This window comes from Muscardinus avellanarius (assembly GCF_963383645.1).
Source record: "Muscardinus avellanarius genome assembly, chromosome: 6".
NCBI lineage: Eukaryota > Metazoa > Chordata > Mammalia > Rodentia > Gliridae > Muscardinus > Muscardinus avellanarius.
Window position 1 is genome coordinate 107137833 of NC_137791.1, and position 23128 is coordinate 107160960.

Below are 23128 nucleotides of genomic sequence, written 5' to 3' on the forward strand. Positions count from 1 at the left end.
CCACTCAGCGTTTCCCTGTATGCACAAAACTGTAAGCAGGATGGGTAAAATACTCTTACCCAAAAGACTTTTTCTTTTTTTTAACTATTACTGGGCAAATATCCTTACTCTCAAGCTTGATGATCTGTAACAGAGGGTATTGTAGGAATGGAGAGATATGCACAGACAACCCCACTGGTATCTGGCTTGGCAGCACAGTTCTGCAGAGCTGAGCAGGCACTGCACAGCCAGCCAACATGCTGACACTCATGACAACCCCAACCCAGCAGGAACCACTGCTTCCTCCTTCATGCCCGTCTCCCTGCTCCATACCCCTCCGCTTCTATTCCATGCTAGAGAAGCACAGTGGCACCCACCCCCTGAAAGCTACATGTCGCCCACCTAATTCAGCAGCCCGGGCTCATCTCCCGCGGGCGGCAACAGCCTTCCAGATAAGCTTCAGGCACATGGGAGGGCAGAGGCCTTGATTTAGAAACAACAATCCCAGTGAACAGAGAAGATGTGTAAGGAACGAGCACAGAGCCAGCTCACTGGCTGACACCTTGCTGCAGGGGCTACCCTTCTGCATAAAATGGGATTACAGGGCAGAGGTCCGAATGTCTCTGGCAAGGACTAGCAGGCTGGATACTGTATTTCTAATACATTTACTTTAACATTCTTTGAGGAATACATGGAGAAACTGACAATTCGTTATGTTAGTTTACATGTTCCCTTATTCTCATTACATTAAACGTATTTGTAAGAAGGGTTTGCTTAGCATCCCCGGAAGAAAAAAAAAAAAAGTGTTCACATTCTTTAGGTCTGACCCGTGGTGAGGAGAGGGAGGATTAGAGAATATCTACTACTGACCACACGGAAATTTTGAATGGTATAAATTCAGAGATTCAGACCAGCTGAATCAAAATTAAAATGTACATGTAAAAAATGAGTTACGTAACGGGAGGGAGGACAGAGAGAGCGCGCTGGGAGAGTGGGGAGCCGCGCTGAGGCTGAGGCAGGGACGGAGGCTTTCAGACCAACAGGTGGCGCTTCCTATGGAGGGCGAGGTGATCAGAGCGGGAGAAGCTGCGGTCACAGTCTGGACACTGGAAAGGTTTGATCCCAGTGTGCTTTCGGAAATGTCTGGTTAGCTCGTCAGACCGGGCAAACTTCCACGTGCACCCTTCCCAGGTACATTTGTAGGGTTTTTCTCCTGCAAGAAGGAAAAGAGAAAAGAGGTTGATTTTTTTTTTTTTTTTTGAAAAGCCAATAAATATTTTTCAGTTAATGCTCTTGAAAAATATTATTTCCAATACACATTTGTCCCTTAACAACACAGTGCAGATAAAGCACTACACAACTAGCAAGACAAAAACTTAAAAAGTGGGGGTAGAGCAATACCACTGTTGGGTATCTACCAAAAAGAAAGGAAACCAAACTACCAAACTAATGCATGTGTATCTATGTTCATAGCTGCACAATTCACCATTGCCAAACTGTGGAACCAGCCAAGATGTCCATCAACAGATGAATGGATTACAGAACTGTGGGATATGTACACAATGGAATTTTACTCAGCCATTAAAAAAAATACATTTGCATTATTTTCAGGGAAATGGATGGATCTTGAGGACATTATGCTAAGTGAGATTAGTCAAGTCACAAAAAGTAAGGAATCGGATGCTTTCCCTAATATGTGAAAGCTAGGGTGAATGGGGTCATAGGAGGAACTGCAGGTGAAGAAAGAGATCCTATAGAGGAGCAAATAAGACAACCCAACTGTGGGGATGGGAGGGGAGGAGAGGGAAATGCTTTAAAGCGCATGATGTACTTATTCATATCGAAGTCAACCACTACACCAAGCATGGGAGGGAGGGATGGGGAGGGAGTGACGTGGGGACTGGGTGGGGACGGGCTGGGTGATATGTGCATTCATGCCTACACAAGATTTTTACCCCATCATGATGTATAAATACAATGCACCAATAAAAAAATTAATAAAAAAAAATTTAAAAATTTTAAAAGTGGGGGTAGGATTTGAAGAGGATTTTTTTTTTTTTTTTTTTTTTTTTTGGTGGTACTGGGGATGGAACTCAGGGGCAGTCTACCTCTGAGTTATACCTCCAGCCCTATTTTACTTCTAATTTGAAAAAGGGTCTAAGTTTTATCAAACACATGGTGGCCTCTATATCTTTTCAGGTCTTAAACCTACTTGGGAGCTTAATTATATGTAATACTATGCGCGCACGTGTGTGTGTGTGTGTGTGTGTGTGTGTGTGTGTGTGTGTGTGTCTGTGTTACTGGGGATTGAACCCAGGGACTTTCTACCTCTGGGCCACACTCCCAGACCTAGTTTATATTTTACTTGGAAACAGGGTCTCACTAAGTTGCCGAGAGCCTCACTAAGTAGCTGAGGCTGGCTTTGAACCTGCACGATCCTCCTGTCTCAGCCTCCCAAGTACTTGGATTATATACATGCGCCACCATGCCCAGAATACATTTAATAAATCAAAATTGAAGTTTGTGGAATTTTGTTACACTTTCTCTATTAAATGAAATATGTTAGAAAATTCAATATCCTACTTTTGGGTTTAGTCAGTGATAATTATGCTGAGTATAAAACTTTAAATTTATAAGTACAGCCAGGCGTGGTGGCGCATGCTTGTAATCCCCGCGCTTGGGAGGCTGAGACAGGAGGATCGTACAGGTTTGAAGCCAGCCTCAGCTACTTAGTGAGGCTCTCAGCAACTTAGTGAGACCCTGTTTCCAAATAAAAATATAAAATAGGTCTGGGAGTATAGCCCGGAGGTAGAAAGCCTCTGGATTCCACCCCCAGTACCACCCAAAAAAAAAAAAAAAAATTATAAGTACAGAAAATGTAGTAATTTCTCCCCACCTATCAGAAGCCAGGTTTCTAGTTTCTACACCACCTGCCTGTAAGAAGATGATAATTACAGGTTACAAACTGAAGATCATTATGGGAAATAATAGGGAGAGCCAATCTGAAGCCCTTACAAATAAAAGGGCTGTTAATGGCAATCCTAATGTTTAAATTTATCAATATAGGTTTGGCATTCTAATCTGAAATAAAATGCTCCAAAATCTGAAATTTTTTGAGCAATAATGGCATAGGGCCAAAAGTAAAACAAAATTCTACACTATGAAACCTTGTCTCATGCAGAAAACTACAAAAAATATTGTATAAAATTGCCATCAGGGTTTGTGTATAAATAAGGTCTACTATGAAAAAAACAATGTGTTTAGATTTGGGCCCAATCCCCAACATATCTCATCATATACTTGCAAATATGCCCAAATCCAATCAAGTCTGAAACCTGAAATGCTTCTGGTACTAAGTATTGGATGAGGGACACTCAGCCTGCAATGGGTAAGAGGTATACATTCCCACTTAACATCCTTTGTTCTCTAGAATCCTTGATATTTATTCCTTGGCATCTCAATGAGATATTTAAGATTGCTACCTACGATCTGCTTTGCTGCACAGAAATTGCCAAGAGGCATTTTTTTCCCCAAATCTGAACTGTCAACCAAACAGCCAGTGTCTAAAGTTTTAGGCTGGAAATCGGTAACACCTCCTGTCGGGTCCCACAGACACCGGGGTTTTTTTTGATTTGGTACTGTTGTTTGGAGTTCCTCAAAACTCAAGGCTATAGCTGTCAGCTTTCCCTGTGATGATGTTATAGGGAGACGATATATATGTGTATAAATACCTTATTTACATACATACCCTGAAGGCAACTTTATACAGTATTTTTATGGTTTTCTGTATGAGATAAAGTTTCGTAGAGTAAAAATTTTCACCTTTGTCATTACATTATTATGTTGTAATGTCAAAAAGAAACAACAATTGTACCAAACTGGTCTTCCCTCGGATTCTTCCACCTCTTATGCAGAGTTACTGAAGAATTCCACATCTACGTGGCCACTCAAGTGGTCTCTTTTCTTCCCTCTTGAACCCCATAAATATTCCTAATAAGAATCACTCACAGACTCAGAAAAACCATCTACATTCTGAGTTCAGGAAAACGTACACAAACATTTAACTGCTATTAAGGCAGAATCTCACATTGGAGAACCTGAGGTGAACTAAGCCTTCTGTGCACACTGATGGCCAACGCTCACTGCAACCAATCAGACCATCGAAAACATTTTTTGTATGATTTTCTTAAGATATTTTTCTACCCAAAGGTTGAGGAGTACTGGTCGCAATTACATATTTTCTCCATCTCTGTATCAATTATCAACGTGTATATGATCTGGCCGCCCACTCTACTCAATGCTGGCCAGATTGGAAAGATCCCCTAAAACAAATAGAATATGTAATAGCCGGAGTTTATGCAATTTTAAAAGACATTACTCAGGTGTGTGTGGGGGGGTGCATGCCTGTAACCCCAGTATTTGGAAGGCTGAGGCAGGAAGATCTCGGATTTGAGCCAACTCAGTGAGATCCTGTTGCAAAATAAAAATAAGTGCTGGAGGTGCAGCAGAGGCAGAATGTTCCTCGGTTCAAAAATAAAAATGGCGGAAGTAGCCCAAGTTCAATCTCGTGTGTGTGTGTGTGTGTGTGTGTGTGTGTGTGTGTGCGTGCACGCACGCACACGCGCGTATTACCATGGTTACTTTCAAGATGCCTGAAAAACTTTCCTTATATAGGCTGAGTACACGTTATGTGAAATACTTTGGTAAGTGTTTCAGAGTTGACTCTTCCAGAATCTTGACTATTTGCATAGACTTTACCAATTGAGCATGTCTAATCGGGAAAACTGAAGTGATCCAAAGTCCAATATTTTTTGAGCATCATGTTGACACTCGAGAGTTTTACATAGCCAGGCACGGTGGCAAACTCCCGCAATCCCAGTACCCAGGATGCTGAGACAGGAGGATCACAGGTTCATAGCCAGCCTCAGCAAGTCAGTGAGGCCCTCCGCAACTTAGTGGGATCCTGTTTGCAAATAAAAAATAAGATAGGGCTGGCAGTGTAGCTCAGCGGTAGAATGCCCCTGACTTCAATCGCCAGTGCTACAAAATAAAATAGCTTGGGATTTGGGGGCATTTCTGACTTCTAATTTCTGGGTTAAAGATGCTCGACTGTTAACATCAACGTTCCATTCACTATTTCTTAAGAAGAAAGACAAAGCAAGGCAGAGGTCTCAGTACCTGTGTGTGTTCTTCTATGTGCTTTCAAGTGGGAGCTCTTAGTGTACACTTTGTTGCATCCGTTGTAATCACATCTGTGTATCCTCCGCTTCCTTTGCGTATCTGGAGATTCCACAGGTAAAGGTCTCTTCCCCGGCTGCACTATGACTGAAGGGTGATTCCTGTGAAAGCCAAAGTCAAATGCAAACGCTGAGCGATGGTGCTTCTTTTTTTTTTTCAGTCTACTAAAAGCATTAACATTGGGCAAAAACAAGCACCCCCCCCCAAAAAAAATGCAGATCAACTCAAGAAGCACTGCTAGATTCATTCAACAAACATTTAGTGAGCACCTACCATGAGCCAGGCACTGTGCTTGGCACCCACTGGGGCAAAGATGAATAAAAACAGGGTTCCTGCCCTGGAGGAGCTCATGCTCTGGGGGAGACAGACATGGAGATTAAGTAATGACAGCAAGAAGGTCAGGTGCCAGAGGGAGGTGCCGCGTGCCGGGGGAGGCTCTTTCCCCCAGCAAAACGCTGCTTAAGTATGGAATCCCTGGTCCGAGGCAATGCAGAATGCTGGGCTGCACTTCCTGTTATACTCTTTTTTTTTTAGTGAAAAATGAAAAAGGAGCCGGGTGTGGTGGCGCATGCTTGTAATCCTCGCGCTTGGGAGGCGGAGACAGGAGGATCGCACAGGTTGAAGTCAGTCTCGCTGGCTTAAGAGACCCTGTTTCCAAATTAAAAAAAAAAAAAAAAAAAAAAGAAAGAAAGAAAAAGGGCAAATTCCTACACCTCAAGCAACCGGACTGTAGGACAGATCTACACTTCATTCTTTGCACAGCTAACATTTAGTTTGCGTCTCTTAAAGACTGCCAATTCACACTCCATTTCTGAACACTGGCTCTTCCAAACTAAGTAAAACCTGGAGCTGCTCACTTGACAAACTCAAACCTGTAGTGGCACGCAGTGCTCCTGACCCAGAGCTGCGGCGCAGCATGGGGGAGGGCAGGGCCTTCCTCAGCTACGTAGTGAGACCCTGTTTCAAAAATTAAAAGTAAAAAATGGGGCCAGGGATGTAGTTCAGAGATAGAATGCCCCTAAAGTTCAATCCCCAGTACTGCAAGGAAAAAGAAAAAAACCCCATCCACTCACTTTCCTGATAACTGATTACTTGATACAAGTGTATGCAGTTGGCTTCCAACTGTAATCAAATAATTCTCTTTTAAATTTGAGTCAAAACTGGGTGTGGTGGTGCACGCTTGTAATCCCCACGCTTGGGAGGCTGAGACAGGAGGATCACACAGGTTCAAAGCCAGCCTCAGCTACTTAGTGAGGTTCTCAGCAAGTTAGTGAGACCCTGTTTCCAAATAAAATATAAAATAGGGCTGGGAGTATAGCCCAGAGGTAGAAAAGCCTCTGGGTTCCACTCCCAGTACAAAAAAAAAAAAAAAGAGTCAATAGCTCCCAAAATGTTGCAAATACACAGGTTTTTGTATGAGTGTGGAAGGTGAAAAAAAAAGATGAGACCCAAATATATGCCCCCCCAAAAACCTTTGAAAAAAATCTTAGCCATAAAAAAAAAAAAAAAAAGGTAGCCGGGCGTGGTGGCGCACGCTTGTAATCCCAGCATTTGGGAGGCTGAGACTTGGAGATCGTGGTTCATGGACAGCCTCAGCTGTGAGGCCCTCTGCAACTCAGTGAGACCCAGTTTCAAAATAAAGAATAAAAAATAGGGCAGGGGATGTAGCTTGGAGGTCGAATGCCCCTGGGTTCCATCCCCAGACCTGCAAAAAAAATAAAAAATAAAAAAATAAATAAAAATAAAAAAGGTACACACACACACAAATAAATAAAAATAAAAATAAATAAAAAAGGTAGTCTTTGAAAGGAGGCTTGTTTTTTGTGTTGGTAAAAATTTGAATACACATCTCTTGCTATCTCCTTTTTCAGGCACGCTAGTGAGTAGAAAAAAAGATGTGCTTATTTTAAGTGAACTTATTATTAGCAGGAAAAGCAACAGTTTTGAGTATCACTTGACTTTCCTATTCTGCTGACTAGAAAGGAATGGGGCAGAAGGATAAACTAGCTAAGTTTAGACAAAAAAGTGAACATAAAATGATGGGGTGGAGCTGGGCATGGTGGCACACGCTTGTAATTCCAGCATTCAAGAGGCTGAGACCGGAGAATAGCAGTTCACAGACAGCCTCAGGTACTTAGTGAGGCCCTCTGCAACTCAGTGAGACCCTGTTTCAAAATAAAGAATAAAAAATAGGGCTGGGGGTGTAGCCCGGAGGTCAAGTGCCTCTGAGGTTCCATCCCCAGTACCGAAAAACAAAAACAAAAATAAAAAAAAACAATGGGGTGGGGGAAAGATGGATAAGGATACACAAGTAATTTGCTTACAAATAAGAAAAATAGAGAAGCCAGAGATTTATAAGCAGATACAGATTTTCATATGGCTTAGTACATGAGAAAGAGTCACTCTGAGATACTGACAAAGTATCTCCAATAACTTGAGAAGTCTTTCAGAGTTATTGGATTTTATGGGTTGGTGATAATTGTGACTGCTTTGTCCAGTTGAATACTTGGATATAAAAGTACATTGAAAGGCTGCGGGGTTCGGGCTTTCTGTGCCTCAGTCTCGTCTGTAAGACAGGGATGATGATGGTGATAGTTTTAAGTCAGAGGTGTGCGGTGAGAAACGGTAACACTGTCTCGGGGTACTGTGAGCAGCATACATGAAGCACCTGAGGACATCTGTTCAAATGGTAGCTGTTAATATTTTTTCAAGTGCTCTATTCACTTGGAACTCTGCACCCAACAGTTGTTTCATTTCATAAGGAATTTTTATAAGATGTTCCAAAACCACTCCAGGAAATCTCTGCTCAGGCTAGCATCTGCCTTGAAATGCAGCAACAACTGAGTGGTCGCCAGCCTCAAAGAGCCTGATGCTTGTTCCAGATGAGGCTAGAGACGAGGGTCTTGGGACTTCATGCTTTCTGGCCTTTTTGCTCCGTGTGTGTGTGTGTGTGTGTGTGTGTGTTACTGGGGATTGAAACCAGGGGTCTTCTCTCTCTGAGCTGCACCCCTAGACCTTTTTATTGTGAAACAGGGTCTCATTAGGTTGCTGAGAGTCTAGCTCCATTGCTAAAGCTATGTGTGAACAAGCAGATCCTCCTGTCTTGGCCTCCCAAGCACTGGGATTTCAGGCGTGCACCACCATGCCCGGCTTCACTCCTCATTCTTAAAGAGGTGGTCTGGGATTATAACCAAAAAGTTAGGACAGCTATGAAACATCAGATAGCTGGTCACTGTTTTGAGATGGATGGCCCCTTCTAAATTTGCTACGATCCTCCCCTACCTTCCTCCCCCCACCACACACACACACACACACACACACACACACACACACACACACACACACAACTAACTACAAACTAAGTAAGAAAATCTGGTCCTTAAACTTTTCATTCAAAATACAGCTCCACATTGTAACAAACGGCGTTTGGTATACTTGTTAAGTGCCTTTAATAATTCTATGGTTCTACCTCTAGGATAAAGCAAATGGCTTTCAAACTATGAAGTTGCCTCTGGGAAGGGACGGTTCCCCAAGGCAAATATTACGGGCTGCCTCTCAGCAAGGGTGCTACATACTTGGTTTCCAGCGATTCTTTCCTGGCTAGCTGGTTTCCTATGTGGGTTGCTACTGGGCTCACTCCAAGACATTACTTAATCACATCTGTGAGACTTACTTAAAGAGAACATGTCCCAATTGTGGCTAATCTGCTTAATTTTTCTGAAGAGCAAAATGCACTCTTAGGTCAGCCTTAAAACAAGCACATTCCTCATTAATCACTAAAAGCCAATGAGTGCGAGACCGCCAAAAGAATATTTCTTAAAATAGGAGGGGGATGTTTTTTCTTCTGAAGAATATTCAGATAACAGGAGACTGACTTCAGTTATTCGACTTCTGTAATGTTTTACATTGTACTTTGGAATAACCTAGACTTAGGACAGTACTTGGACAGGAACAATTACAAGTTCATGTCATGTTGCTAGCTACCTCGTTAATGACACCTTCATCACCAAAAGGGTAATTCAGGGGACCCACCGAGTACTGTGTGCATGGATGTCATGTCAACAGGATTTACATTATGATGTGAGACTAAATCCACCAATAAAAGCACATTAAGAGGGAGGGGAGGGGGATTCACTTCAATTTTTGTCCACTTTGCTTCGCCATCTGTGTTCCCTCCACCTGAGTGTTTGAGCAGATGCGATCAGCCAGCTACAGACCAGAGGATGGCGGGGAGGGCACTCGTGGGGGAGCAGGAGAGCAAGCTAGCCCACGGCCCCTCGGTTAACAGTGAGGACACGGGCCAGGGATAGGATGTCTCAGCTCCTTAGTTCTACTTCCTGACTTCCATGTGCCTGCTGCTGTGGAGGGAAGGAATTACTCCTTTAAAGCCAGGCATGGTGGCACACACCTGTAATCTCAGTGCTTGGGAGGCTGAGACAGGAGGATTGCAGGTTTGAGGCTAGCCTCAGCAACTGCGTGAGACCCTGTTTCAAAACAAAAAATTAAAAAGGGGTCTGGGGATATAGTTTGAAAGTTAGAAGGCCCTGAGCTCGATTCTTCTTACTGTAATAACAGTAATACTGTAATAACAGTAATTCCTTTGAAAACTGGAAAAGTTTCTTTTTGGAGAGGGCACTATATAACTGTAAAGAGTAATAGTGCATGATTCTGAGACTATCTATAGCTGCAGCTAGTTAAGAAGATTCATTTTCAGCCCGGTGTGGGGTGAATGCCTGTAAACCCAGTACTTGGGAGGCAGAGACAGAAGAATCACAGGTTTGAGGACAGCCTCAGCAAGTAGTGAGACTCTCAACAATGTAGCTTGACCCTGTTTCAAAAAAGAACAGGGTGCCAGGCATGGTGGTGCATGCTTGTAATGCTTGTAATCCCGGCAGGTATTCGGGAGGCTGAGACCGGAGGATCGCGGTTCATGGACAGCTTCAGCTACTTAGTGAGGCCCTCCGCAACTTGTGAGACTCTGTTTCAAAATAAAAAAATAAAATAGGGCAGGGGGTGTAGCTTGGAGGTTGAATGCCCCTGGGTTCCATCCCCAGGCCCACAATAAATAAATAAAAAATAAATAAATAAATAAAATAGGGAGCAGGGTGTGGTGGCGAACGCTTGTAATCCCAGCATTCGGGAGCCTGAGTTAGGAGGATTTGAGGTTCGCAGCCAGCTTCAGCATAGTGAGGCCCTTTGCAACTCAGTGGGAGAGACCCTGTTTCAAAATAAAGAATAAAAAAATAGGGCTGGGGGTGACACTCGGAGGTAGAAAGCCCCTGATTTCCACCCCCAGTACCAAAAAAAAAAAAAAAAAAAAAAAAAAAAAAAGGCCACAATATACCTCAGAAGTAGAGTGCCCCTGGGTGCAAGTCCCAGTACCACAAAAACAACAATAATAACAAAAAAGATTCATTTTCTTCTTCATTAGGGAGTGTAACAACAAAATATTATGATTTGGTGCAGTGTAAAATAAACACATGAGCTACTATACCTATTGAAGCCAAATGTGGGTAAAACTAGAATATATTTGAAGTCACCAGAAAACAGTTGCTCTAAAACCAGAGACTTCACATTTGGCTGTAGTTAACGGGGAGGAGACAGAGTGGAAAGGCAGCAGAACGTTCATTCAAGGTGGAGAACAGGTGATGCAGGAGGAGGAGGATGGAGGGAGCCTGCAGGGACAGTGGCTGCCGCTTGTGTCCCAGGAATCTGGTCCTTCAACCCAATGTTGAAGCATCACAACAGGAGACAATTATGACAGCAATAATTACTGTCAATAATGAAAATAAAGAGGGGATGGGCAGCAAGTTAAGAGATCAGCCCAAGGTCATACGGATGGTGGCGAGCAGAGCCAGGATCCAAAGGCCACCTCGGCTACTGCAAACAGCCCCCCGCGTAACCTGTGGGGAAGCCCAGGGCATGTATGCGCCCATCCCAGGACAGAGGCTATTTAACCCGTGCGGCACCATCCCAGCACAGGATGTGACCAACACAGCGCAAGCTCCCTATTGGGTGGCAGTTCCACAAGATACTCAACACGCTATTGGTAGATATGATTAAAGACCCAAGAACAAGAAGTTCTTCTCTTTTAGCGCTGAGCTTCTCTGAGCTCCACGCACAGCCTTCTGTTCCCAGCACTACTTATAGAATTTATTTAAGAGTGTCTCCTTTGGGCTTGTGGTTGGCCTAAAGACTTGGATTAAAGACATTCCCCATAATAAACATACATGAAAACATTCCAGGGCCCAAGCTACATGAACTGCCCAGAATGCCAAATCCAATCTATATCTGGACTCAGTCTACGCACAGGAACACTATGCACACATAGCTTGGAAGGACGAAGACAAAAGAATGATTCAGGAGGTAAGGTACAAAATCACGGGTGACTAATTCACTGAAAAGCTGATGTAAGTGTTGTCACAATGCCGTCCATGTAACAGAGAGCACTTTGCTTTTGCAGAGATTCTGCCATCTTGACCAGTGGTACCGAGCCACCGCCCAGTGGCTGCCACGCACTACCGACGTTCCTGGCCATCCACCGCCTAGCGCACGATTGCAATCTTGGGCTTTCATTCCAGGTCTCAAGATGCACGCGTCTACGCAAACGCCGGGTATGCCTCAGTATACTTACTCTTGCAACAGTGCTTGCGGGGGGGACACTGAGTTCATTAAAGGGGGTGGTAACATTTCTTCAGAATAATAATCTGTCCTCTGTGGTTCAATCCCAGGTTCTACTTTAATTTTTTTCTGTAATATAGGCTTCTCATATGATTCAATTACAGGTACTAAAAAAAAAAATAAAAATAAAAAAATCATATGTACAATTTACCAACTTCAGTTTTAAATTCCTATTGCATAGCTCCTAGCTACACCCTTGAGGTGTGAATATTTATTTTCCTTTAGCATAATCACAGCAGGAATTAATACGGCGGGAATTCTCATTTCTCCTGACAGCAGCAAACACAGGACCTGTACTTCTAAGACATAAGTCTTAAAATGATTCTTTCCTTATGAATTTTGCTTATTTTTTTCAATCCCATGGTCCTCTGTATATGACCAGTTATTGATGAAGGTGGCATTTAAGAGCCATGAGTTATTATCATGACCAAAAAAGTATTGAATGCCACTTGTGCTTAGAATGATGCTTGTATTCAATAAAGCAAAAATATACAATCAAGCTGGGTGTGGTGGTGCGCACCTGTAATCCCAGTACTTGAGAGGCTGACACATGAGGATCACCGGTTCAAGGACAGCCTCAGCAAGTCATGAGATTCTCAGCAACCTAGTGACACCCTGTTTCAAAACAAAATATTAAGCTGGGCATGGTGGTGCGTGCTTGTAATCCCAGTACTTGGGAAGCTAAGACAGGAGGATCACAGATTCGCGGCCAGCCTCAGCTACTTAGTGAGGTCCTCTGCAACTTAGTGAGACCCTGTTTCTAAAACAAAAAATAAAACAGGGCTAGGGGCGTAGCTCAGAGGTAAAAGGTCCCTGGGTTCAATCCCAGAACTGCAAAAATAAATAAATAAGATAGGTAGGTAGATAGGGTTCTGGGTGTAGCTCAGATATAGAATGTCTTCAAGTTCAATCCTCACTATAAAAAAAAAAAACACATATGTATGTGGGTGTATAAAATAACAATCAAGATTCTTACTATCCTCAAATTGACAATTATATTCATCCTGGAAAGTATTCATCCTGGAGTATTATATAACCTGATTTTGGGGAGCTCTTTAAACACCCATGCTTCAAATCAAAACCATGAAGTGAGCCAGGCGTGGTGGCGCACACTTGTAATCCCAGCACTTGGGAGGCTGGGACAGAAGGATCACACAGGTTCAAAGCCAGCCTCAGCTACTTAGTGAGGCTCTCAGCAACTTAGTGTGATCCTGTTTCCAAATAAAGTATAAAGTAGGTCTGGGAGTACAACCCGGAGGTAGAAAAGCCCCTGGGTTCCATCCCCAGTACAACAACAACAACAACAAAATAATAATAATAATAATAATAATAATAATAATAATAATAATAATGAAGAAGGTCTCCTTTGGGAGCTGGGCAGCTCTGCCTCTGTGCTTTACTTCCCTCACCATCTGGCTGGGGAGAGCAGGATCCTAAGATGCAGGTGGGGTGCAGCAGTGCGGAGCTGGGGCAGAATTTACCTTGCATGCTACTGTTTGAATTTTCCATCTCTTCTGACAAGGAGACCATGAGTGGCTGCTGGAGGTGGCTGGTGTACATGAAGGGGACGGGCTGCACCACGACTGGCTGGATGACGGGCAGGATGCCCGGGCTCCGGATTCCGTGCCGCGAGAGGGCTGCTGCCATCACGGGGGGCATGGACAGCGGCACTCCGAAGGGCTGCACACCCGGTGAGGGTGGCGAGTATTTTTTAATGGGCGGGCTAGAAGAAGGCAGACTCAGCCCGGGCGATGCTCTCCTGTGCGAGGACGGGAACTTGAGCGAGGACGGGGAACTCCCGGCTGAAGGCGGTGAACCCCGCTTGTTCACCGTGAGGTCCACGGGCTCCATCTGTATTCCGCCTTCTGGGGTCTGAAAGAACTTATCAGGCAACGGTGTGGAATAAATGACCCCATATTTGTTGGGCTTCATTGTCTCCATGTAATTTGATGGGTAGGACTATCAGAAAGAAAAATAAACAAACATATAAGAAACCAAATGGGAAGTGTGTCTGCTTGAAATACAAATGAAGACAAAAATACAGAACAGGGTACTTTCAATCACGTTTTTTTGGGGTTTTTTTTTTTTTGGTACTTTGGATTAAACTCAGGATCAATCTACCTCTGAGCTATACCCCCAGCCCTACTTTTTATTCTTTATTTTGAAACAGGGTCCCATTAAGTTGCAAAAGGTCTAAGTAGCTGAAGCATGCTATGAACCTGCAATCCTCCTGTCTCAGCCTCCCAAGTACTAGAATTGTGTGCATCACCATGCCTGGCTTAATTACATGGATTTTTTTATGTGTGTGGTACTGAGGATGGATTCCAGGGGCCTTCTACCTCCGAGGTACACCTCCAGACCTATTTTATATTTTATTTGGAAACAGGGTCTCACTAAGTTGCTGAGAGCCTCACTAAACTGCTAAGACTGGCTTCCAACCTGAGATCCTCCTGTTCCAGCCTCCGAAGTACTGAGCATACAAGCGTGAGCCACCGCGCCCGGCTACATTAATTTTTTTTTGGGGGGGGGGGTCTAGGGTTGGAACCCACAGTCATTCTACCCCTGAGCTATACCCCCAGCCCTATTTTTTATTCTTTATGTTGAAACAGGGTCTGAGTTGCAAAGGGCCTCACTAAGTAGCTGAGGCTGTCCACAAACCGCAATCATTCAGTCTCAGCCTCCCAAATGCTGGGCTTACAAGCGTGCGCCACCACGCCCGGCTTAAATGGATTTTTAAAAAGCAGTCTGGATATAAACTTCACTCACCAAGCAAGGCTGTGAAAGAGGGGGTCCAGCAGACACCAGAACTAAGGCCAACGTGGTCAGTGGGTCACTTGGAAAATCTGGTATTTAACTCTAAGATTTCCACGTCCCATGTTGAGGTTGATAGTAGGCAAGGTTCAAAGCAGGTTATATCACAAGTCTGTGGGCCTTTATATTAGGCTCGGTGTCAGAGACCAGCAGGACTCAGCCAAGCCATGCTAATAACCTGGTGCTGGGGATTGAACCCAGGGCATTCTGCCTGAGCTACACTCCCAGCCCTATTTTATTTTTTATTTTGAAACAGGTTCTCACTAAGCTGCAGATGGCCTAAGTTACTAGGGTTGGCCTCGGAACATGCAATCCTTCTGGCCTCGGCCTCCCCAAGTACCTGAAGGCATTTCTTGATTGGCAGCAACAGCTCTCTAGCTTTAGTTCCTCAATCGTGGCAGGATACAAAACATTTCTCACGATAGCCCTTTCTGATCGGCTTCACCTGGTGAACAATCCATGCAGAGGGTGGCCAACAACCTTAGCTTGCCCAGAACTACCCTGATTTTATCCCCGAAAGTCCTCCCTTCCGGCAGCTATGTCCTTGGTCCCGACTTCTATGATTTGGAAACAGTACCAAGTCATGATGCAACAAGGAAAACTCACCAATGGGGCCTTATAATTAAATAATTACAATTAAATATTCAATTATGCACTATTAATTTCTGAGCTACCCTAGGAAGCTTCAGTGGCCACTACTTGAGTTATATAATTATGAGGATGCAGTGGTTTTGACAGGGATTCCTGAAATCACACCCTTCCCTCTCTGGGCCAGCACTGGGTGAATCCCTTCCTGGCCATGAATGAGAATTTTCCTTTGTCTCCACTCAAGGCCTACTGTGCATCAGAGAACTTGAGTAGGGGAACAGCCAGTAAAACTTCTCTATCACCTTACTCTTATGGTGGTGATATAAAGTTCCCTTTTAAAGCAATTTACTATGTTATAAAATTTAAAAAGGCAAGAAAACTAATTAAATGCTCCAAAGTACAGGCACTCTGGTACGGAGCAAACTGTCAAGGTGATGCTGAATACCCGCCTTCCCAGGGGCTTTGAGGTTAAAATTAAAACTGGACTGGATGAGATAACCCACGTAATGAGCTTAACACAGTGAGCGACACACCGGCTGTCCTAGGAGTCTGCTCTTGTCCTTTATACAAGAGACACACACTGTCAAGACTTGTGAAATTCCACACTGAGTTCTAATGCAGATCTGGGGTAACTGGGGAGTAGCCCAAGGTGTCACAGATCACCTTTTAAATTAGAAGGCTCTAGAAGATAGAGATAAAGAATAAAAATAATATTGGGGGGGGTCTAACTACTAATACTGCTTAGAAACGACAGTATTAAAGGAAGAGTATTAAAGAGTACTAAAGAGTACAAAATCAGGAAATACACACTTTTTGAGGGACGTACTAAGATATGAACCCAGGGACTTTCTATCTCTGAGATACACCCCTTTGCCCTTTTTATTTTTTGTTTTGAAATAAGGTCTCACTAAATTGCTGAAAGTCTTGCTAAGTTGCTGAGGCTAGTCTTGAACCGTGATCCTCTTGTCTCAGCCTCCTGATTATTAGGATTACAGGCATATGCCACCACGCCTGACCAAGGAATACAAATATTTAAAATGAGCTTTGAGTTATATGCCAAGGATTGAATGGAAAGAAAATGTCTACGTTTCTTTAAAACCAAGCCCACAGAAGCACAATACAATGTGAGAGTTCCAGATATAGAGCAATAGCAAATATGTTGAACTTAAATACTAAAACGGGCATTATCAGTGAGCTGGGCATGGTGGCAGACACCTAGAATCCCAGTACTTGGGAGGCTGAGAGGAGGATCGCAGGTTCACAGCCAGCCTCAGCTAGTGAGGCCCTCCACAACTTAGTGAGATCCTGTTTTAAAAATAAATAATAAAAATTAGGGCTAGGGTAGAGCTTGGAGGTAGAATGCCCCTGGGTTCCATTCCCAGTACTGCAAAAAAAAAAAAAAAAACAAAAACAAAACCAGGCTCGCTAAAAATATTATAAATGATGCACAATGATAAGTTTCTTTCCTTCCTTCCTTCTTTATTTTCTTTCCTTTTCTGTCCTCTTTCTTCCTTTCTTTCTTTCTTTCTTTCTTTCTTTCTTTCTTTCTTTCTTTCTTTCTTTCTTTCTTTCTTTCTTTCTGAAACAGGGTCTCAACTGAATTGCTGAGAGCCTCACTAAGTTGCTGAGGCTGGCTTTGAACCTGTGCAATCCTCTGTCTCAGCCTCCCAAACTCTGAGATTACAAACTTGTGCTGGGATTACAAGCATGTTACCATGCCCAGCCCACTGATGGTTTCAAGAAGTAATTAAACCTAAAGAGGAGAAGCCAGGTGGGTGTGGTGGTGCATACCTATAATTCCAGCACTTGGGAGGCTGAGTCAGAAGGATTGCAAGTTTGAGGCCAGCCACAGCAACTTAGTGAGGGAGGACCTCAGTAACTTAGCAAGATCCCATTTCAAAATAAAAAAGTAAGAGGGGCCAGGGATAGAATGCCCCTAGGCTCAATCCCCAGCTACCCACTCCCACCCCCTAAAAACTACAAGACGGCAAAAGATATCTCCTAGTAATCTTAGTACCAGGCTAAGTGTAACGTGTATAAAATACTTCTCCATAGGGCAAACATTCTGGTAGTAAGAAAAAAGAAACAAAACACTTCAGAAAATGGAAGCAGCATTGTTTCTATTTACCAAAACAGCTCCTCCCTCATTTTCAGGGCTTTTCTTCCAAGACCTCCCTCTGACCTAGATTTTAAGGCCAATAGTTATTGGCAGCTAAAGAGGAAGCAAAATGAGGGCATGCATTTTTTTTTTTTATTGCTGTCATTGCTGAATTTTCTATCCATGGCATGTGTTTAAGGCAAGTAGGAATTTAGAACCCGGGGGATTTGTAAACTTAATAATATTCTCGAGTTTCTCAAGCCATCAAGAAAGAAAAAGGGACATAATAGTTAAGTTTCACACGCACACAGTTCTGCTGATGGTTTGCTCTTGGACGCACCCCTCCCCGTCTCCTATGTTGGACGTGTGTTTATTCTGAAGTACCAGGCTCAGGGCGGGAGGCACATTTGGACAGCCACCCAACTCTGAGCTCATAGTTAACTATTTCCAGTCCAGCTGCCTCACAAAGAGGTGAAGAAATACAATCCTTCAAATCAGCTCATGGCAAAATTGCATGTCAGTGTCTACCAGATCTCCTGGAAGACATGCTTACTTGAGTTACTTGGGTGGAGCCGACAAGCTAGGGCAATCGGCTGGTAACAATCTGGCTCTCCACACTGCGAGGACTGATCCAGGCCTCCTTCAGGGCGTGCCTTGGGCGGGGACGCCCCAGCAACAGGGCAGCAGTTGCTTCCCCGCTGTTCCAGACCATTTCTATCTTCTCACTAAGCAATACGAAGAGGTGTGGCTGCACCGGCCCCAAATCCAAGTCAGGGGCAAGTATGGATGAAACACAAAATTCCACTGTGGCCAGAGATGAATACCCAGTACCCCTTACATTCTGGAACAGAGCAGCCCAAAGACAAGCAAGACGCATCACGGGTCTGCCGGTCCCCCACCAGCCTCACCAGGGAAGGTAATGGGTCTGCTTTTCAGAATGATCTGCTATTAAGGAAAGTTCTTTACTCAAATATCCAGCCTGCTCCATTTTATATTTACTCCCCAAGGGTTGCTTCCCACTGGACGGTGAGGTGAGGGTCTGGCACAGCTGCTCAGTGAACACTTGGAGAATGTCTGAAGTGAACGAACCAGCTCTCCTACCGCTCTGGACAAGGCTAAGGAGAACACCTCTTTTTTGGAATCTTGGAAAACAGGATGGGGAAAAAAAGGCAGAGGGTTTGGAGAGTTTCCCAAAGGTCTACTACTTTATACTAAAGTGAGAATTTCCATAGTTTCTTATTTTATTAGGAAAGGTTTTGGTGTGTTTTCCATTACAGGACAGTTTAATTGGGTGGGGTGTCTATTTCAATATTCACGAATACACAAAAAGACGGCATCCAAAAAAAGGGAGCATCCGTGACAGGGAGACTCAGAGGAATCCTCAGACCCAGGGCGCGGCCCTGAGCACAGGAAGGCGGGGTGTGTTCCTAACACACACTCTGGAAACAGCAAGTGTCCCACCCCTGTGTGCAAACACAAGAAGGCTCTCTTTCTACCAGGCCCAAAAAACCATGAGAAGTTTCTATTAGGACAGAGTAGAGGAAACTACTGGTTGTTAGTATTTCTTAATCTAAAAGGGATCTGTTATATGACAATATTCACTAAGATATGAGTAGAAGAAATGATTATTTTTTTAATCTGGAGTTTTTTTCTTAATGTGTTTTCTGACTTCCTCAGTTCAAATGACGAAAACATTTCTATTTACATGTGCATTTTATACTCATGCTGTTACATATTTTTACAAAAAAGAGAAACAGAAAGAGAGAGAGAAAAAGAAAGAAGAAAAGAAGGAAAGGAAAGGAAAGGAAAGGAAGAAAGAAAGAAAGAAAGAAAGAAAGAAAGAAAGAAAGAAAGAAAGAAAGAAAGGAGGAAGAGGGAGGGAGGGAGCTGCTGGAGGTTCTGGCAACAAGACAGGGTATGATAGAGACCCAGAGCTCGGCTCTGGCTGGGGAGGACTCGCACATTTTAATAGGATGATTCAAAGCCTCACAGCACAGGGTTTAACAGAATAGTATGAAGGCTTATGTTTTGGTGAGACAGAATAACATTTCCTCGCCTTCTCTAAGCTATGGCAAAATACCAAATAAGCAGACTGCTTCTGCTGGGCTCTCCTTTTAAAAGTTGGGGTGGATGGTGGGGAATAAGTGTAAGTTAACATGAAATATTTTTATTCATATGTGGGATCTTAAAAAGCCAGGTGTGGCAGTGTGGTGGTACACGTTTGTAATCCTACTACTTGGGAGGCTGAGACAAGAGGATTGCAGGTTTTGAGGAGAGCTTCGGAAAAATAGTGAGACTTTCATCAACTCTGTTTCAAAATAGAAATAGAATAGGGTTTGGGATGTGGCTCAGAGGCACTGGATTCATCCCCAGTGATCCAAACACATACACAAAGTCTTACAACAATGTCCTATGGTGCCTTAACATTTACAATATGTACTTTAACAGACTTTGACCCTCAGGCCAAAAAAAAAGAAAAGAAAAAAAAAGAAAAAAAGAATAATAAATTAGATTCAATGCATTATAACTATGAAGGTAGGAAAAATAAAATTGTAAGATATAAGAGTGGAAACCAAAACTTGTTAATTTTTTGGTGGTACTGGGGGTGGAACCCAGAGGCTTTCTACCTCCAGGATATACTCCCAGACCTTTTTTTTTATATTTTATTTGGAAACAGGGTCTCACTAAGTTGCTGAAAGCCTCACTAAGTAGCAAGGCTGGCTTCAAACTCGTGTGATCCTCCTGTCTCAGCCTCCCAAGCTCGGGGATTACAAGCGTGAGCCACCACGCCTGACTTGTTAATTTTTTTAATTGAAAATAATTACAAGCTGGGCGTGGTGATGCACTTGGGAGGCAGGTTCTGGATTCATGGCCAGCCTTAGCTACTTAGTGAGACCCTATTTCAAAATAAAGAATAAAAAATAGGGCTGGGGGGTATAGCTCAAAGGTAGAATGCCCCTGGGTTCAATCCCCAGCAGCAGCAGCAGCACCACCACCACCACCACCACCACCACAACAACAGTGCCTTATTCCTCAAACATTTCAGTTAACTGAGGTTTCAGTGAATTAAGAAAAAAGGCCTTCATTGTAAAAACTGACATTACCTTTTGGTAAAACTATCTAACTATAGTCCATAAGAGTCAGTTGAAAAACTAGCACATGAAGGAGAAAAAGATTAATTGCAAAAATGTTTCTACATATTTTAACCTCATATATTACCACCAGTTACAACATTATAATTTTAACAGTTACTTCCAATTTATTTTATTTTTCTTTTTTTTCAGTTAAGTGCATTTCCTTGCAATTCATTACTTCATACCGATTTAGCAATGTGAATCTTCATTTTAGCTTGAAATCAGGCTCTTGAGCCATATTTTCATGCTTGATTAAAACCACTGGAAGTAAACTGAAGGGTAAGAATGCATCACTGATGGTTCTACATCATTTTAAAATTAATCATCTTCTCTAGTACTAAGAATCTATTCACATTTCAGAGATACAATTAATCAGGAATTTTTTTTTTTTAGAACTTCATTTTCCTCTGAGGTGATCATGGACAGATGGAGGAAAGGGATTGATAAATGATAGCATGGATTAACATTAGAAGTAAATTTAGTTTTTTCATTAATAAAATTCTTATTGTTCCATTATTATCCTATTCAGACACTCAGTTATCTGGTTATCATGCCGGAATGTAAGTGTCATTTCCTTAAAGACACTCTGACTTACTTTTTATTACAGACCTCGGTAAATACTTCCCTGACTTGGTTAATAAGCGTGGCAACTCAGTTCCAAGGGCCTTAAAGGACCCCCCCCCCCTTGCCCGTCTCATATAAATATTTTTGGCAGGAATCTCCTCAGCCAATGCATAAGGATGATCTAATTTTGCAAGTGTGTCATTACCAACCTTCAGATATACAACTAAGGCCAAGTTTTTCCCTTTGTGAATATTTTCCAGGCTCAAGGAAAAGGGCAAGACCAAGTGGGAGCATTGCTTGCTATTCAGTGTTCCCTAAAACACATCTCTTCGCGTGTAAACCATTCCTGCTTTGAAGTCAACACCTCTCTGTCTCTCATCACTACAGCCCTAATGTACCTCCATAAACAGCAGGACTGGTGACTCCTGCCCCGGTGACCTGGCTCAAGAGGGACTAGCTCAACACTAAGAACCAGGAGAGTAACTCCTACCCAGCCAAACCCTTCCCCAAGCGAACTGTCCTCACTGCCAAGCTCTGTATCTATCAAGTAAAGAGTACCTTTAGGGAGTAACACAACACACGGCCACAACCATGTTAGCATCACTTCAAATAAATAAGGAGGGGTGTTAAATTTTAAAACACTTACCACCGAGACAGGGTCCATGGCCTCTTGCTTGACAGGGACTGGGTCAAACATGAGCATTCTTTTAGTTAAACCTTCTAGGGTGCTCTGGGGTTTGGCCTAGAAAACAAAAGAAGGTGTCATCTAAATATCCCAAGACCACTTGAGATGATAAACTAGTAAGAATAAAATATCCTACTCTTCACCCCCTTTGTCTATCGATTTTTTCCCTCCACCCCTAGAATTGCTAGAATTTGTTCCCTTTACCTATGAAAAATGCTTTTTTTTTTTTTGCGGGTCTGGGGATGGAACCCAGGGGCATTCGACCTCCGAGCTACACCCGCAGCCCTATTTTTTATTCTTTATTTTGAAACCGGGTCTCACTGAGTTGTAGAGGGCCTCACTAAGTAGCTGAGGCTGTCCGCAAACCGTGAGCCTCCTGAATGCTGGGATTACAAGCGTGCGCCACCATGCCCGGCTGAAAAATGCCATTTTAAAAAAATCATTCAAACCACATTCCATGGTCTTAACCAAACAAGAGCCACCAACTGGTATTATTAACACAGATACAAAAAACCCTGACATTTCTGGAACAATATGCGTGGCCCCTCTGAGTAGTGAGACTTGCTCAGGATTTGGTGCAACTCAACAGAAGTGAACTTTACATGACTGTTAACGTGCCTTCTCATTTACGTCCATCACAGAAAAGCCAGAAAAGGATTAAAAAAAAAGACAAGCAAAAAGAAAACTCAGAACCAACCATCATTAAGCTTTGTTTTTACTCTACCAAGCCTTGTCTTTTAGATGGGAGCATAGTATACATACTACTTAGTACCTGTAACTTCACAGAACAATTTATTGGGGAAAATATTTTTTCAGCAAGCATGGCTCGCCACTGCGCCAACCGATACCAGTTTAACTTATCCCTTCTTATTGGGCACTTGGGTTGCTTCTAAAAGTTTATAATTACAAAGAGCAATGGGGCTCTTTATACTTGTATCCTCCTGTATACCCTTCATTAATTTTTTTCATTAGAGATATGCATATTTAGGTCATGAGCCCTTTCCCCGATATCTCACTGTTTTCTAAGCACTTTTTATATATGAAGAATATTGCTTTGTTTTTCTCAGAAAATTACCCCAATGTAAAGGTAAAGCTACCTTGCTCCTTGTCCTGTCCTCTTCTGTTGTTTCTAAATCACACTCCTTTCTTATGTTCTAAAGTAGTCCACTTCTCAAACTAACCTACATGAAGCCAACTGCAATCTCACAGGAGAAAATATCCATTCTATACGATGTTCCACTGTGTCTCACAGGTTACAGAATCACTGCCCAGCTACAACCAAGACCTTCAGAAACCTGTTTTAGGTACTAACTATCCAACTTTGGTTTAAGTGCTCTCAGTCTTTTGATT

The 23128-nt window shown here is 43.0% G+C and overlaps 1 protein-coding gene across 1 annotated transcript; it reads right to left on the reverse strand.

Annotated features, from left to right (window-relative positions):
* Positions 1-1010: 1010 nt before the first annotated feature.
* KLF3 (KLF transcription factor 3) lies at positions 1011-21829 on the reverse strand (the record flags this gene model as incomplete). Its single annotated transcript, XM_080697343.1, has 5 exons — positions 21740-21829; positions 13380-13857; positions 11852-12005; positions 5158-5318; positions 1011-1192 (listed from the first exon to the last, which is right to left on the reverse strand). The coding sequence occupies exons 1-5, from the start codon at positions 21794-21796 to the stop codon at positions 1011-1013; spliced, it is 1032 nt and encodes a 343-aa protein (XP_080553469.1). The 5' UTR covers positions 21797-21829.
* Positions 21830-23128: the final 1299 nt, after the last annotated feature.